General features: G+C 33.7%; 2 protein-coding genes across 3 annotated transcripts in view; one reads left to right on the plus strand and one right to left on the minus strand.

Annotated features, from left to right (window-relative positions):
• Positions 1-3488: 3488 nt before the first annotated feature.
• The window catches only part of LOC120274823 (heptahelical transmembrane protein 4-like), a 28339-nt gene continuing 12549 nt past the window's right edge, over positions 3489-19278 (minus strand). Inside the window, exons 1-3 of one of the 2 annotated variants that reach the window (XM_039281357.1) lie at positions 4518-4718; positions 4227-4401; positions 3489-4127 (exon numbers count right to left, since the gene is read on the minus strand). In XM_039281357.1, the coding sequence (XP_039137291.1) occupies positions 3489-4127; positions 4227-4401; positions 4518-4702 (999 nt within the window). In that variant the 5' untranslated portion in view covers positions 4703-4718. Of the gene's footprint in view, positions 4128-4226; positions 4402-4517; positions 4719-19278 lie in introns of those variants that run through there. The other variant, XM_039281358.1, reaches the window with a different exon arrangement.
• LOC120274951 (clustered mitochondria protein-like) lies at positions 17701-18585 on the plus strand. Its single transcript, XM_039281489.1, is given in 1 exon segment — positions 17701-18585. A coding segment is annotated over 1 exon segment (885 nt).

Raw genomic sequence — 19278 nt, forward strand, 5'->3', positions numbered from 1 at the left:
CCTCTTATCCAATAAAATTAATTCATTAAAACTTTAGCATATCTCCAACACCCCCCTCAAGTTGGACGGTGGAGAGGAACTAAGTAACCCCCAACATGGAAAGTAATAGGTGATTTTGAGGACCAGACAAAGCCTTAGTGAAGATGTCTGCAAGTTGAAGCTGTGTAGGTACATGTTGCAATGTGATTTGCCCTGCTTGCAATTGCTCCCTGACAAAATGGCAATCTTTAATGTGTTTGGTTCTCTCATGGAAAACAGGATTTTGAGCAATATGAATAGCCGCTTGACTATCACATTTCAAAGGCACTGGAATTACTGAAGGTACAGTAAGCTCATCAAGTAATGTAGTTAGCCAAGCTATCTCTGAACACACCCTTCGCATATATCTGTATTCGGCTTTAGCTAAAGAAAGTGAAACTGTCCCTTGCTTCTTTGATTTCCAAGAGATTGGAGAATGTCCCAACATTATATAAAAGCCACTTACTGATTGTCTAGTTTGTGTATAAGCTGCCCCATCTGAGTCGCAATAAGCTTGAAGAACAAAGGAAGATTCTGAATTCATCAAGAGTCCTTGGTTTGGATTTGTCTTTAAGTATATACCAACTTTGAGCTAAAAAAGAGAATACATATATAATTATGCAATATATATATATATATGTATATATATATATATATATATATATATATATATATATATATATATATATATATAACACCTTAGATCCTTATATGAAGAAGTTCAAATGGGTGCCAGCTTTACAAGTATATAAAAGTAAATTCAATTGTAAGGCATGCACAATGATGTAGAACTTACCATGAACATACACATGAACACATAATCTATATATATATGTATGTATTTTCATGTGAAACCATAAAAAATAAAAAAATAGTAAAAGAAACATGGTTTCTTGCAGGTTTACTTTAACACCAATCATGGTTCAAAAACTCCGCAAAGCTTGGGTTTCTAAAGAATGAAAAACATAAACAACTGTAGGTTTTTTGAGCAAGTATAAGTCCACATAAACAATAAAAAATGGTGCAACTCTTCATGCAAACATAATCATAAAAACAAACAAGTTCTCATACAACAATGCCATGAATGGAGAGTTATGCTTTCCATCAAGGTGGACAATCATCGGTAACTACCTTTAGGTTTACTGATAAGTTGGCAATGATGAGCTGCTCTCCGGCTTAATCACTGTCACTACTATGCTCCGGCAATGTTCCTCACCCTTGAAGCTCCTAGTGGAGAAGCAATGGTAACCAAGGAGAGGAAAGAAGCAAAAGAGTGGGGAAGAAAGCAAATGGAGAAGAAGAGCATCAATGGAGAAGATGGAGAAGTAGGAGAACCATGGATTTAAAGACTTGGCCAAGTGGAAGACAAGGATGTGATGGAGCCAGAATTTCCTTCGGGAATTCATCATCCCAGCTAAACACCCAAAGCATGGAGATAAAGAAAGTGGGATTAAGGACAAATCAATAGCTTAGCATCCTAAGCATACTTTAATGCATGGGTGGGGTCCACATCATCACCTCCTTCTACCCATTAGCTACTACTCCTTCATGTGTCACCAATTCATTCAAACCATATACATAAGTTTCATCACAGCATTCAGTATGGCAATGGCAATGGTCTTCCTTCTGGCTGTTTTCAGAACCCCTAGCTCTCGAATGTTCCGATCATCCTTGTTATTTTGCATGGGAGTGTCAGTGATAGTGGCAATCATACACAAGGTGATGATGTTCAGTGATCGACATCCTAATGCAATGGTAACAACTGTGTATGAGTTGTTGGTGGAGGTTTTCTACATTATTGGAGTGGTTATCTATGTTGTAAGGATTCCTAAGAGATGGATGCCAAGGATGTTTTATCTTGTGGGGAATAGCCATCAATTGTTTCATTTAATGGCAATTGCAGGTGCATGCATGCACACATTATCTGGCTATTGTGATGGTGGATAAGGCATTAGCGCCAAAGTCATTTGATTCTCCAGCAAAGCACGTGCGACGGAGCACATCCAGTGAATTGGCAAGTTTTAAAGATGCCATATTAACTAATAGAGGGACTTAATAGTGGCCAGGTGGACAAAGGAGCAGAAGGAAAAGAAGAATGAATTCCAGGCTCGTGGGTTATGTTAAACCTATGAGTGTGGCAGAGGGAAATAATGTGAGTGGTGGAATGAAGGAGTTAGTTATGTTCTAGCCCAATGAGAGTATAATGGCAACTGATAAGAACGAAGAATACGTGTCGATCACGTAATAATAGTGTGTGTAAAGCAAAGTGTCGGTCCAGAAGAAAGAAAGAGAATACTAGTAATAGCCCTAATTCTGAAAATTAGCCTAATCGATCGAATGATGTGTGTGTGAACAATAGAGAGTAAAAACAAGAAATACGAAAATAAAGCCAGAGAGAAATTAGGGGAAGAAATGATTTCCGGGCATAGTCTTCTTCTAGTGTTATGAAGTACAAGACAAAGATTTCTAAGTATGCAATCTTATTTGAACGGAGAGGTTTCCAGAATTATACTAAACCCCCCTTTCGAGGGTGAAGAGTAACTTAATCAGTGTAGAGTTGATTCAGACATCCACATAATCACATTAACACTTTATGAAACCTCACTGTGAGGTAATGATATCTCTTAAATAAATAATCTCCTTTGTGAAAAGAGATTATCGCTAATCTGAATACAAAGTAGAGATGTGATTTATTCTAAAATCTACTCCACATGATTGCAAAGAGCACGTAGATAATCATTAACTCAATCGGGAGAATTAAGGAAGACAGAGTCTTCAAAATACCCTATACCCAGACTTACTAACAATTCCTTTTAATCACGGCATGTCTATGCTAAGTGGGTATTTTTACTCGTCACAAAGCACACCAAGTATGATAGTTAGGGCTTTCACCTCGTTAAAAATCAAGCATTCAAACACGCGATTAGATTTAAATAGAATGAATTATAATAGGGAAACAATTAAATTATGAATATGTAACAACCAATGTCAAAAAGTAAACTCTAGAGTTCAACTATGCCCAAACATCTAACAAATTAGCCCTCCATTAATGGAGAGCAAGCATATAAGATATAAGACACGAAAAGAAATATAAAAAATATGGAAACCCCCTTCTTAATCGTTCCGTACAAGAATCGCCAGAGAAACCCTAATAAAGCTTCCATGCACGCCACCAAGATGAGCTTGACAACTACAATCTTCAATTCCCTTGAATATGGATCCAAATCTCCCTTAGAATCACCCCTTGAGCCCTGGAGATTCGTCATCTGATGGTAATTACAGGTGCATACACACATTATCTTGCCACCCTTGTTTACCTCCAATGGAGAGACTCAGAATATTTTTGTTAGCTTTTCAATAAACCAAACTTTGTATTTAACAAGTAGAACTAATATACAGAACAAATTGAAGCTTTACATTTTGAATGAATCAAAGAATTATACACATTTCCAAGTGATTATTTGCTAAATCTAATAACACCGGTCCATTTCTCTCCAATTCAAGTACATCACACTTGCAAGATAGTGTGTGTAAGCTCCGGCGATAACAAGAACATGGAAGAGCTGATGGCTATGTCCCACAAGATCAAACTTCCCTGGCATCCACCTCTCCGGAACCCTCGTTGCATAAACAACAACCCCAAGCCCATAGAAACCACCCATCGCAAGCTCATACACTGCCGTCATCACTGCCACCGGTTCCTCGCTGAAAACCAACAGCTTGTGTATGATAGGCACAATTCCTGATACACCCATGCAAAAGAAGAGCAATGCACGTACAGACCTAAACTCTGGCGTCTGAAACACCGGCACAAGCGAAGCCAAAATACTCGCAACACCAAAGATGGTAATGAAACCAATGTAGAGGTTTCGAACAAAGGGGTCACACATGAAGGTATAGTAAACTAGAGGGTAGAAAGAGGTGACAATTAAGGTTGAGATTCCAGTGTAATCTAGTCTGAGCATGGTGTATGCACAGTGCTCTGAGTGGCATGATAGAAGGTGGCACACACTGCTTGTTAACAAGCAAAACATGGCTCCAAACAAGTATGCATAGAATGGCCAACGTGTAATCATACTCTCAAGCACATCATCATCTTTCATAATACTCTGCATTGATATAAAGAGAATCTTATTAAGTGCATATTATAATTAGCATTAATTTTGTAACAAATTCATCAAAATTAAAGAGAGAATATAAATATATACCAGGAGATTAATGATGTTGGTTTGGTTGGCTGGAACTAGAGCTCTGATTACTGTGGCAGAAGTAGTATTCAAGATCATGACTTTATCTGATGAGCTCTGACTGAAGGTTAATGGAGCAAAGGCATGCATTGTGCATAAGGTGAGAGTGAGGAAGATGATGAATCCTATCAAATGCCTGAAAAACAAGACAGGTTCATGTTAGACAGAGAAATATATATATTAGATGAAGCTTGAAAGTTTCATATATATATATATATATATATATGTATGTATGTGTAGAATGTTGCTTACGTCCAGATGTTGAGGGTTTCATTGTGAATTGAGAAGATGCTGAGAATGGTTTGCTTCCATGGCCATTCAGAACGGTAGTAGTTCAAGATGAACTCATTATCTTTGAGGAAAGTTGGGAGAGATTCAAATCCCACAAGCTCACACTTTGCAGCCTCTTTGCACTGAAAAGAGCATGTCTTTCCCATTGCAGATGAGCAAGAAATTCTCTTTCTCTCTTCTCAAAGCTTGAAGGAATATATTGATTATTGAGGTTTAGTTTGAAGAAGTATGGAAATGGGAATGGTTTCAGTTCTTATTTATAGACTTGAGAATTTTCATCGATTTCCTGGAGGTTGCTTGAGCTGAACTGGTCTCTTTTTTTGACCTTTTAAGACAGGATAGCATAGTGGGGCTCGTCATCAATTAGCTTCTGATATATATATATATATATATATATATTATGAAGTGTCGTTGAATTTGGAGTTAATGTGCTCAGTGCCTGACAGTTGAATGGATCTTGTCAAGAGAAGCATACTGTGTCTGAATGGATGCGTATGTCAACCAAGCTTTTATATATATATATATAGGTTTGTTTGAGTTCATGAAGGTCAAGTCAAGCATGAAAATATGCATGTCTCATATGAGTGACCTTTTAATTAGGTAGAGTTAGAAGGGTTGTTTAATGGAAGTGTGGACCCCACCCTTTATACCTAATAGTAATATTATTATATTTATTATTTGTTTTAATTTAAAACTTTTAATTAACTTTGAATTTAAATTTTAAATTTTAAAAAAAATCATTACAGTTGCCGAAGGGTATGTGACCTAGCGGTACCCTAGGTCTGTTTGGGAGAAACGCGAGTTCGATTTCCCCCTGACCGTGCTTCCTAGTTTCAAAAGAGTGAGGACATGTGATAATTCCCCTATTTGACGTATACCCCTGAAAGTTGGTGATTGTCACCCTACCTAAAAAAAACTTGAGACCAAACCTATCTTCCTCTTCTTATTACATGGTGATGCCGGTGGTGACGATAAGAAGACTTTCCCTACATCGAAAGCTCAATTTTTATCGTCGAAATAGGTTGCTTGCATCCTTTCTATCAATTTATTTAAATCAGGGTAAATTTGTTGGTGAGATTCATAATTGAATTCTAATAGAATTTTGTGATAACTGTTGTCTACTGGCTGGGTTGGCGTTATTGTTAGGGTATATATTGTAGATCAATAGTTGGTATATGATCAGTATACATGCATTTAAACTTTGTATCCAAACACATTTTTATATAGTGTATGTTCTGTATGATTTGTTGATGTCATTCAAGCCATATCTGTTACCAGCTTATGTGTTAGCATCATATTAGAAGTACTATGATTGTTTTTCATCACGTGTTGGATATTACTGTTGGGATGTTATCAAGTCTTTCCTTTGCTTGAGCTGAAGATATCTTCATGAATATTTAATGCAAATTCTTATCATTGGAGAAGAAATGTTATATAAGAAAAAAAAGATATATTTATATATATATATATATATACAGAGAGAGAGGTTATGTACTCTAAGAACCTCCGTTTTTAAATCTACTAACTTAAACAAAAACACACCCACTTTCAAATTATTAGCACCAACGGATATAAGAAAAAAGGAATATATTTATATATATAGAGAGAGGATGTATACTCTAAGAACATCCATAGATTTTGAATCTACGAATATAAACAAAAACACATCCACTATTAAACTGTTAGCAAATGCGGATACCTACGAGCCCCCACAAAATCCTTTTATATATATATATATATATATATATATATATATATATATATATATATATATAAAAGTTGGCATGATGTGGAATGGATTAGTGCTTTAATGAAGTTGGGGTTTTAGTAAAATCTCACTGTACAACACTTCCGAGTATAAGATATCACATTTTCTGATTACCTAATTCCCCATACTTTTGTATGTATGTGTACCTATGTAATTTGTAGTATTTTTTCTAAGTTCTAAGTATTAACCATAAATTATGGTTATAAGTTTATAGATGGTAGAGCTACATAGTTTGAAATGGAGTTAGGTTATTTTATCATCAGTTCTATGTTTGAGTTGAATTTATGTCTATAGGTCTTTTTTACGGAGGGTTGATTGAGTTCGATTTGGGTTTAAAAATTTTAGTGGGTACCAAGTAAATAACCACATATAAATCTTAGCATATATATATGGTTATAAAATTTTAGTTTTTCTGTATTTCCAAATTTTTCGGTCTACCTAATCTTATTAATTTATTTTTATCATTTATATATCATATATTGGTCATTTAATTATTATTTAAATTATTCCTTAAAAGTTCTGATTATTATATATAGTTACATATTTGATTATTCAACTAGCTATTTGTTATTTTATAAATTATTTGTTAATGTTTGAACTACTATGTTTATAAATTGTTTTAAATATTACTGGATTATTTTTACTACAAAGAAATGTGATATTGTGTATATTTGTATGTTTGCTCGACAAATTATTTAGCAAATTCTGTTCTGCACTGACCTATCTGGAATCCTGATATTCTGTTTGATTTTCAGATAATAAGTTATTTTGACATAAATCTATTCAGTCTCCAATTAACTATACACTAACCCTATCTTTGGGGATTAAACACTGACTATGTTGTCAGTGAAAGAATAACAGTTTCTGATAATCTGACTCGGGTCACAAGGGTAAACAAATGAGCTTTGAAAATCTGACTCGGGTTACTGAGTTTAAATAAATTATCTCTGATATTTTGTTTTGTCCTTAGTGATTGGGAGACATATATTTTTGTCTGTTATTAAATTGTATTTTGTTGATCCACTTTGATTTTATAAACTTTATTTTTGATAAATATTTGTAGTATCTGATATAGTTTGTTTTGTTTCTAAATTGTTAAAATTTCACATGATCCCAATATGTTTAGTAGGTTACTTACTGGCCGAGCTATCAAGCTCATAATTTAGTTGTTAATTTTTTTTTTTAGATTAAGAGTATATAGCTTAGTGGGAGTAAACAAGTAGCAGATCTGTCCTTGGTCTAGTTGGAGACCAAATTTTTGTCTGTATCGAAACTTTGAGATTTGGATTTTGTAAATTTTGTATATTTTGGATTTTGGGTTTTGAAATTTATAGTTCTATTAGATTGTATGTTTTGTCTTGAGGTAGGTTCTAAGTGTTAGGTAATATCGCAAAAATTAAATAGTATCATCAAAAGCATGCAGAAGCAATAATAAATTTGTGATATATTCTAATTGTTTTAATGAACACCGTAATTTAATTAAAAGGCATAGAAAATTAACTTTTAATGATTTTCCTTTGATGTGCCGAATTTGTCCCTCGGATTGTCGTTGATCTCTTAGCGCCCAACGAAAGTTCCACGTCTCTAGATCACACGCCAGAATAGAGAAGCAATCTCCTCTTCTTCTCCAAATAGTGGCTAGGGTTAGAGAGGAAGAGAAAACTTGGGCATTTTTCTCACTAGAGAATTAATTGATTGATTCTATGGTTAGAGATGAGTCATATTTATAGAGACTTTATAAAACATGATAAACATATTCAATTATGAGTTCTATTCGAAATATGAACCTTCATAATATGATAAACATCATTCAGTTATGAAGTCCTATTCAAAATATGAACCTTCATAATATGATAAATATTATTATAGAAGTTCTATTAGAAATATGAGTCCTAATGTAAACCACTTTTGTCTTTGAGTTCATATAATTTTGATTATATATCTATTTGACTCCATCGAATTTAAATCAAAATTTAAACTTAAGACAAAAACCCTAGACCAATTTATAATTTCACTCATCCCATGAAGTAATTATAAATTGACAATTTTACCCATGCACTCAAAATAAGACTGATTTGTTATCCCTTTAAGGGTGACTCCCTAAGTTCATTCTGATTGGCAATGAGAGGATACCAAAGAACATGGGTGACACCTAGCCAGCCCTGTGGCCCCACGTTGTAACCCAATTGAACATGAATTAGTAGATCATTACGAACCTTTCCGATTATGATTACCTTATGTGTATAAACCCTTCGTTCTTGTATTACAACCGAATGAGAGCCATGGTAATTGTCAAACTCACTGAACTCGATCGTATGCTAATAAATATAGTAGAGTAAGATTACCAAACTAACCTTCGCGTCCCACACGATTAGTTTGACTACTTTGGCCACGGCCTTCTAATCTCACATACTTATAATCACATAGGATACTAACTTGTTTACTTCCGAGATAACAAATTCCTTCTTGGTGGTCACTCACAATTTCTACTTGCCCAACATAGTCGCACTTCGAGGTCGACCCTACCAAAAGGTAAACTGAGCCTAACAACTTTAGTAACAGACTAAACGTCACAAGTACATTGTGATCATGAAACCTCAGGTCTACGGTCCACTCATATGATCATAATCAACAATCTCAATCATTGACTGTCAAAGAGTAAATCCTATGTGATTAGATTGTTGCAAGTCATATTTGAATACACCAATCCCAATGATGTATTTATGACATATGCTCCCACTATTCTATAGTGTTCAACTAGCACTCTTTGTCAAAGTATATGTCATACAAATCCTTACGAACTTTTAACGCCCAATTAAAGATTGTCCGATTTGCAAACTATTTAAGTGTATAAGTACCAAACCCTTCTAGTGCTCTCTTCTTTATCTCACAAAGAGTAGAAGGTTTAACTTAATACACATGGACTATGATATTCAAAACTAATTATAATGCCATTACAAGATTTATAAGAACATAAAAAATAAATGCCTATTAATAATAATAATAATGTATAATATAAATGAAATGCCCTAATACAAGTATTCTCGTTGGCATGAGGGCATAATCCTAATACTGAGTCCTTGTATGCCTATTGTGCTATGTACTATGAGTGTGTGGCCGTTTGTTGGCGCATCGGGTGTGACAAGCAAGGTTCAGGGCGTGACAGGAAGTGGCTAATTCATGTGTTGTGTTATGTACTAAAATAAAGAGAGAAATAATATATTTAAAAGGAAAAGGAAAGAAAAAAAAAGAATTAAAAAACAAGTAACACTATTTAGGTCGAATTGATAGTTCGAATGACATGAATGTGATTTAATTGAAAAAAAAATAATTTTTTCTTTATAATTTAATCCCTAATACCCAAAAATTTTAAACCCAAATATTATAAAATCTTATATCTAAAATTCGAAAAACCTAAACCCTAAACCCTAAACCTTAAGGTTTGTAATTTATCGTTTAGGGACGTAAGGGGTTTCTAGGTTACAATTTACACTAAAGTTTAGATGATAAAAAGAATTAAGCTTTTTTTATTAAAAAAAAATAGAGAGAGAATGATGTGGATGATGATATTAATGCCAACTTGGCATCACGTCATTCGGACTACTAATTCATCCTAATTTTATCATTTAGGGACGTAAGGGGTAATTTATCATTTAGGGACATAAGGGGTTTCTAGGTCACAGTTTGCACTAAAGTTTAGATGATAAAAAAAAAATTAAGCTTTTTTTTATAAAAAAAATAGAGAGAAAGAATGATGATATCGATGCCAACTTGGCATCACATCATTTGGACTACTAATTCATCCTAAATATCATTATTGTTAAAAAAACAAATGAGAGAACTGTTGAAGAAAATTTGAAATTCCACTTTAACTTTTAAGTCCTTATTTTTTAAACAATAGTTTATTATCACTGCTCTCATTGTTAAAAAATGATAATAATTTATAATTGATTGCTAAACTATAATTAAATATTTATTTGGATCTTTTAATTTCAAAAAATATAAATTATGTTAATTTTTTTAAAATTAAATATAAGGTTTTTTTATCTTTAAATTAAATAAATATTTTTATTTTTATTTTTATTTTTGACTAGCATAAATATGTTAATAAAATTACTTTAACCAATTTTATTTTTTTTTAAAGAACCATTTAATCCTCAACTTTCGAAAATAACATTTAAAACAAGAAAAATTAAAAATATAGTAAATGATTAGATTTTCTCTCTGCTATAACATGTCAAATTCCCTTTCCAACAACCTGACACTCGGTCTATAGAAGGTCTTGAACTCGTAAATTCCGAAGATGTTTTCTTTAAAAAAAAAACAAAAACAAAATGTTGATTCCAAACAAGCTCATGCATGACTCACAGGGCAAAGGCAAGCTTAAGGGTGTCCTTGATTATGGTCGAGTAAGTTCATCTCCACCACTACAAGTTGAGATGAACTCGTCTGTCCACTAACAACTTGCTCATGGCTAGGTGAGCTTGTAAGGCCAAAAATAAAAAAATTAGTTGATTAGATATCAACTGATTGGGATATAAAAATTCGTTGAAAAACAAGTTTCTATGCCCGTTTTCAAAAAATTGGAAGGATAATAAGTTTTTTTCAAAATTGCAAAAAGAAAAAAAAATCACATGTTATTTGGCCATAAACCATGAAATGCATCATTTTAGCCCTTTCATGAACAATATCAGTTAAATATAAATATATATATATATATATATATATATATATGTCACTACAAAAAAAAAAAGTGTTTTTGAGGCGGTTTTCAAGCCCTATAGAGGCGGTTTGTATCAAGCCGGCTCTACACTTTAGAGCCGGTTTGTACCAACCGTTGGGGTAAATTTTATCTACGGAAGCGGTTTTTAATAACAAGATTAGAGGCGGTTATAACCGCCTCTATAACTACTAAGTTTTCATAGTTTTAGAGGCGGTTATAACCGCCTCTATAATATAAGTTTTCATTACTATTTAATAGTTTTTAGAGGCGGTTATAACCGCCTCTAAAAAAATTTATTAGTAGAGGCGGTTATAACCGCCTCAATAACTATTAAATTTTTCATTAATCCTCAATAGTTTTTAGAGGTGGTTATAACCACCTCTAAAAAAATTATAAATGGTAAAAGGCGGTTATAACCGCCTCTATTGTTTATAATTTCTTGCATGTTCATACTTTTAGAGGTGGTTATAACCACCTCTAAATTTGTTCATTTAATTAAATTGAATTTTATTTTTTTCCACTATTAATAATAAATAAATTTGCTTAACCTGTAAATCAAAAACATAAATTTTCATTACATTCAAAAATATACTAAATTTAATTTCATTGAACATTATTGACATGTTATGAATTAAACTGTAATGTATTTTGAGTACTAGCAAAATGTAAGAATTTTACACTATTTGTGTACTTTCATTACAAAATATTTTTTGAGTTAATTACACAAAGTAAAAAAAGCTTCATGTATACATTTTCACCTAAGATTTTTTAAAAATTATGAAAATAATATTTTGAAGAAAATCTGTATAATCCATCAGTTGAAAGTTCAACATCAGCCAACAACCAGTACACCCGCCCTGCCAAGTCTTCTCTACTCACGACATCCCAATCGCCATCACTTTTTTCTCAATTTTTTTAAAAATTCAAAATAAGTATAAATAAAATTGGAATTTTTAATTATTATATAAATATATTTGGACTGAATGGGAAATATTATGAAGTGTGAGATGTGGAGCAATATATCTATTTGGTCAATGACATTTAACGCACCCATGTCCAAAGACTACAAATTTGGAAACAGCCATATTAATATGTTCGGAGGACCAAAGACTTGTAACTCATTTGAAGCATGTGTAACAGTGCATGGATTTGTCTTTTTCACCTCATTTGATGTAATTTTTTTTACCATAAAATGATATCATAAAAATTAAATTATCACATAATATATAATTTATTTTTTCGAACAATTACTGATATCATAATCAAGTTTTTTTTTTTTGAAAAATGGATACTAATGCATTGCAAAAAAACTAAAAAGCAACAAACAACAAATTTCCTTTTTCATGCCTTCTTTAAAATTTTTTAATTATATAATATATATACATACATTTTTCTGCTTAAAGTTATCACCTTCAAAATGATTAAAAGATTCAAATATAAAATACTAAAGATAATAAAATAGAAGATAAAAGAAAAAAAATGACCCAAAACAATCTGCACAGGGATCAAGCTCAATTAGCAGGGATCATGGTCTTATAGTTCTTGGTGAATGCTAAATGAATTGTCCTTATTTATTATTTATTATTATTATTATTATTATTATTATTATTATTATTATTATTATTATTATTATCATTGTTTTATTTTTATGGAGGTAAAAAGTTAATTGTTAAAATTAGCTTCATCACGGGTGCACCTACGTGGGACTCGCTTGGTATAATGAAACACAAACAGTTGCATGCACTCATGCGACTAGTTTATGCATTAATGTTTTTACATATGTAGCAAGATAAAGGTCAGTGGCTATATATATATATATATATGAATAAATCTTTATAACAATTTAAGTACATTAACTTGCATACATTGAGGAAATCCTATTTAATGTGTTTAATCAAAGAGATGTGTGACCATTATATGGTACTATGATTTAAGATTAATTCCATCGTTAAGTCATAAATCTATAAACTAATTTTACCGTAATACCAAAATAAAAATGCGATATTAAATGGAAAAAAAAATAGAAGAACATATATATTTACAATATTTAATAAGTCTATTCATTTCTCAAAATTACAGAATAAAAAAAAAATACTTTACATCTAAAAAAAATCACATTATTTTTTTGTAGGTTTGCTTTAACACCAGTCATGGTTCAAAAACTCCACAAAGCTTGGGTTTCTAAAGAGCACTCAGTCTGGAGAGCATAAGCAGCTTCAAGGAGTGCAGTTTCATCCTAGGTTTGGCCCATAATGATCTTAGTATAGGGTAATTACTGACCAAGGGGTATTCTGTTGTGTTTAAGGGTGACATATGCATCATTAATGATGATCATACGAAGGCCCAAGTCATCTCAATTCAAAGGTCGAAGAACAATATGCTTCCACTCAATGTGACTCATATTGGGAGGTTGAATATTGCAGTAAGAAGCCAATCTCAAACTGAACTCGAGCACCTATGGTATGGACATTTAAATTATATGAGCTTGAAACTCTTGCTCAAAAGAAAATGGTGCATGGAATGCCTAAAATGAAGGATAGTACTTAGTGTGAAGGGTGCACTTTGTCCATGCAAACAAGAGCTAGTTTTCTTTTTGGTGCATCACGAAGAGCCACTGATTATCTTCAATTGGTGCACATGGATCTCTATGGACGCATGAGTGAAGAAACTCTGGGAGGAAACATGTATTTTTATGTGATTGTTGATGATTTAAGCAAGTGGTGTGGGGTATTCTTTCAAGAGCAAGTCTGAAGCTTTCAAGAACTTTCGATACTTCCATGCTCTTGTGGAAAGACAAATTGGGAAGAAAGTCAAAGCAGTAAGGAGCGATCGTGGTGGGGAGTTCTCCCCACTAGAGTTCCAGAAGTACTGTGAGAATCTCGACATTAGAAAGGAATTCACAACACCCTATACGCCACAGAATCTCGGCGTGGTGGAGCGCAATAATAGGGCATTGGTCGAGATGGCTCAAAGCTTACTCAAGTGCGGCAATCATCCACTCAAGTTCTGGGGAAAGGTGGTTTCAACAGCCATATACATCATCAACAGATCACTGACTCAGGCAGTGAGTAACAAAACTCCATACGAGGCTTGGAATGGAGTTAAACCAACTGTGAGTCATCTCAGAGTATTTGGGTGTGTTGTGTTTGCTCTTATACCTTCTCACAAGCATCAAAAACTTAATGAGAAGTCTGAGAAATGTCTGTTTATTGGTTATTGTTCAGAATCTAAGGCCTGTAAACTATTTAATCCAACCACTGGCAAGGTGATTATTAGTAGAGATGTTATTTTTCATTAAGGTAGTTGCTGGAAGTAGGAGACGGGCAATGAGATTGAGCCATAAATTGCGGTAGAAGGTGTGTTGGAAGACTCTATGATCAGCACCAGAAATTCATATGGCAATGGCGGTACGAGTGATGAGGCAAGATGTAAATTATCTCATAGTCACAAATCAACTGAAAAAAGTTCAGTCCCTAAAGTAGCACCAACTAATGGTTCACCACCAAGGAAGATCTAACTGCTGTCGGATGTCTATAATACATGCTCATTTGTATTGCATGTTGCTGACCCTGTGGATTTCAGTGAAGTTGTAAAGGTGAAAGAATGGTAAGAGGCCATGGATGCAAAGATTGCATCAATTACAAGCAACAACACATGGGAATTATGTGAGCTTGATGAGTATACAACATTCATATATTTTATATCACTTTGTACATTCATTTGGCATGAATTAGAGTCATATTGTGGAATTTAATGCTAAATATAGTGTGGTTCACATTCTCAGGCTTACAGTAGCATTTCAGGATGAGGGAAAGCTAAAAGAAGCATCTTAGATCTTAAACGATGAAGTTGGAGCTCTCTCGACATCATTTGAACAAAGACAAGGCAAACTGGGTGGCCTACGGGAATCTTCTGGCTAACCTAACAACTGTAAGTCAATTCCAGAGAACCTTGGGGGCATGGTTATATATGCTCATAAGAGAGATCTAGAGCCAAATTAGAGAACCTTACGGGTAAGGCTTACGCCCGTAAGGATGCCCGTAAGTACCATCCAAAGGAGTTTAGGACCACAGCTTACGACAGTAAGGGCAGTCACAAGAAGCAACAAAGTGAAGTTAACGATTCAGTGCTTACGGCCATAAGCTGGACCGTAACACAAATAGAAGACCTTATGGACATGGCTTACGATCGTAAGTGGTCCCGTAAGGCTTGCGACTATCTTCTCTAGCTCCCTTACAGGTGTTTATGTAAAAAAATTGCATGTCGTGACTCAAATCGAATAAAAAAATTATTACATACAAATCATAATCGAATTAAGACAACATATGGTTCAAATAAATAAATTTCATTATATTTGGATATATTCAAGATAAGTCTAAAAGACATTTTAGAGATAATCTAAAACATTCAAATGATAAGATCAACCGAGAGCACAAATCTCGAGGTGATCTAAAATATTTAAATCACAAGATCAGCCGAGAGCACAGATCTCAAGGCGATCTAAATCATAAGATCAGCCGAGAGCACAGATCTCAAGGCGATCTAAAATATTCAAATCACAAAATCAACCGAGAGCACAGATCTCGAGGCGATCTAAAATATTTAAATCACAAGATCAGCCGAGAGCACAGATCTCGAGGCAAAAATACCAAATTACAAAATTGCCTTTGAGAACATATCTCAAGGCATAAATGCAAAAATACAAAATATATATATATATATATATATATCCTTGAGGACATATCTCGAGGTAAAATGAAAATTTAAAAAGAGAAAATTTTTAAAGAAAAAAAATTGCCATTGAGAACATATCTCGTGGCATAAATGCAAAATTACATAATTGCCCTTGAGAGCATATGTCGAGGCATAAATGCAAATTATAAAATTGCCCTTGAGAGCACATATCTCGAGGCAATCGCAGATTTTAGGATAGCCAAACATATATCCCGAGGCAATCCTAAATTTCATAAAGCCTGAAAACATATCTCGAGGCGATTTGAGAAAGTACAAATACCGAGACATCCAAACACATATCCCGAGGCAAATTGGATTTCAAAATAAATAAATAAATAATAATAATAAATAATGATAATAATAATTAAAATAATAATAATAGTAATAAAAAATAATTTTAACAAAAAATTAAAATTAAAATTAAAATTTATATTTTTAAAATAAAATCTTATCCTCTTCTGATTTAGTCCAGGTTATGATTATGAGGGGATCTCGCGTGAAAGAAGGGGGACAAACAAAAAAAAAATAAAAAATAAAAAAATTTATATTTCAAATTTCGAATTTGAAATTAATTAAAAAAAACAATAAAATAAAACGAAATAACAAAAAAAATAATATAATAAATAAAAATAATAATAAAAAAATTAAAAATAAAAAAATACAAAAATTAAATAAAATAAATAAATAATAATAATATTTAATTAATTTTTTTTAAAAAAAATTATTAAAATAAATGTTAAAAAGAAAAAAAATTTGAATTTCAAATTTCAAATTTGAAATTAATTAAATAATAATAATAATAATAAAATAAAACAAAATAAGGAAAAAAAATAAAAATAAATAAATAAAAGATAAAAAATAAATAATAATAATGATAAAATTTTCTTAATTAATTAAAAAAAATTAATTAATTAATTAAAATTTATACATATAAATTTAAATTTAAAAAAAAATGAAAATCTTATCCTATTTCGATCCGCTGCACGGGTTTGATTTGCTGGGATTTCATGGGAGGTTAGGGTAAGAACGAGATGATCGGGGGATAATGATAAGAAGGGAAAAAATTCTTTTAAAAGGGGGAAAGAAAAGAAAAAAACTGAGATCGCTCTTAAAAAAAAAAGCTTGAAGGTTCTTATCTTTTCCCCTATGCTACCACATATAGAGATATATATATATATATAAAAATATTAAAAAGGAGAAGAGAATTTTTCATGTCGCTCGCGATCGATGTCGCTCACTGCCGCCTATCAAAGAGGTCGCGGACATGGTTGAATAGCTGAAATAATGCTGCCAACCATGTCCAATATTCACTAATTCTTACTGCCTGCCGTCGCCGCCGCTTGATGATGTTGTCGCTTGATACTATTGTCACTGCATTACCTGTAGCCGCCGCTCACAATCATGGTGGCCGTGCCGCCGTTGAGAAGACGCAGGAGTTGCAGATCATAGGAGCTATCACATGAACCTGGAGAGAAGAGGAGGCTAGGGAGATTGGCAAAAAAAAAATAAAATAAAATAAAAGAGAAGATTTTAAAAAAAAATCAATCTGAAAAAAAAAGAAGGAAACGAGGACAAAAAAAAAGTAAGAAGAAAAGTTGATGTTACTGCCGTTGATGTTGCCAACAGTGCATGATGTTGCTGCTGCTTCTTCGTCATGCCTCCCCGTTTCTCTCAACCCAGATTGTTGACAGAAGGGATAATGTTGTGTTGCATTCAGACCTTGTTGGATGGACACCAGAGTCCTAATGGTGAAGATATTGAAGCCTTGTGCAAATTGATGAGTATTATTGGTGATAAGATAGACCATCACAGAACGAAGAAACGTCTTGATGCATATTTTGTCATTATGGAACAGTTGTCAACTAGTCAAAAGTGATCTCATCGGATTAGATTTATGTTCCCACTACGCAAGAGATCTCATGGATACAGGAAAAGCTCGATTGGCTGAAGGAATGTTAAGTGAAGCATATGTCCTATTCTCCGAAGCCTTTGCACTATTTCAACAAGTTACTGGACCCATGCATCGAGAAGTCGCTAGTTGTTGTAGATATCTTGCTATGGTTCTCTATCATGCGGGTGACATTGATGGGGCCATCATGCAACAGCACAAAGAGCTAATCATAAACGAACGCTGTCTCGGTCTTGACCACCTTGACACTGCACACAGCTATGGAAACATGGCTCTATTTTATCATGGCCTCAATCAAATAGAATTAGTGCTGCGGCACATGTCTCGCACATTACTATTACTTAGCCTATCGTCTGGACCTGATCATCCTGATGTTGCAGCGACTTTTATAAACGTTGCTATGATGTACCAGGATATCGGGAAAATGGATACTACACTCAGGTACTTGCAAGAAGCACTGAAAAAGAATGAACGGCTTCTTAGCTCAAAGCATATTCAAACTGCAGTTTGCTATCATGCTCTTGCAATTGCATTCAACTGTATGGGTACCTACAAACTCTCTCTCCAGAATGAAAAGAAAACTTACGATATACTTGTTAAGCAACTTGGAGAAGAGGATTCAAGGACTCGTGACTCAGAAAACTGGATAAAGACATTTCAACTCCGAGAGCGAGAGGCAAATGTCCGTAGGCGAAAAGGGCAGGCGGTGAATGCAGCTTCTGCTCAAGAAGCCGTAGATTTCTTGAGGGCTCATCCCGAGCTTGTATAGGCATTCTAGGCTGCGTCTCTGGGTTCTGGAAGGCCCAATAGGTCATCAGTCAACCAATCCATTAATTCATCTATGATCAACAAGGCTCTTCCCCGTGGAAGGGGAGTCGATGAACAGGGCGACTAGAGTCGCAGAGACAAGTACTGAAAGAAAGCGAGCAAGAGGCCACCAAATGCGCCCAACTGTTCCTACCCAAGCTTTGCCACAACTTGCACATCCGCTCAACATTATCAACCCGGGAGCGAGCACAACCCAAGCTCAACCGAACGAACATGACAAGGAACCTAGTACTCGGATCGGGATCGGGATCTACATCAAATGGTACTCGTGCCGACAAATGAATCAGTCAATAGTGCACGTGTAGGTTTAGGGACCGGCTTGGCATCACTCGGACTCCAAAGCGTAAAAATGAAAACCAAAGGCTAACACCTAAAAAGCAATTGAATAATAAAAGCCTGCAGTTTTTGATCATAAGAACCGTCTTGCGGTTATACCGGTAGATGTCATCAAAGAATTAGTAGATGACAAGCAAGTGAAGGGCTTCTGAGATAGTGAAGATACATTCTTGATGAATTTGACTTAGAAGGTTGAATTTAAGTAGGATTTTCTATACACATTAACATGCCATTCGAGTGTTCATTTGCCGGCTGCTGCTCTTATTTTTTTTTTCTTCAAAACTAAGAAAGGCCAAAGTTTGTAAAACAGGATTGATGTAAAGCTATTTTAGAAGATGTTAAAATAAGGGCATTTATTGGTATTAAAAAAAAACTTTCTGTTTGCTATAAAAAAAATTCAGAATTTTGATATACGGGTTTGTGG

Source organism: Dioscorea cayenensis, chromosome 13 (genome assembly GCF_009730915.1).
Source record: "Dioscorea cayenensis subsp. rotundata cultivar TDr96_F1 chromosome 13, TDr96_F1_v2_PseudoChromosome.rev07_lg8_w22 25.fasta, whole genome shotgun sequence".
Lineage (NCBI taxonomy): Eukaryota > Viridiplantae > Streptophyta > Magnoliopsida > Dioscoreales > Dioscoreaceae > Dioscorea > Dioscorea cayenensis.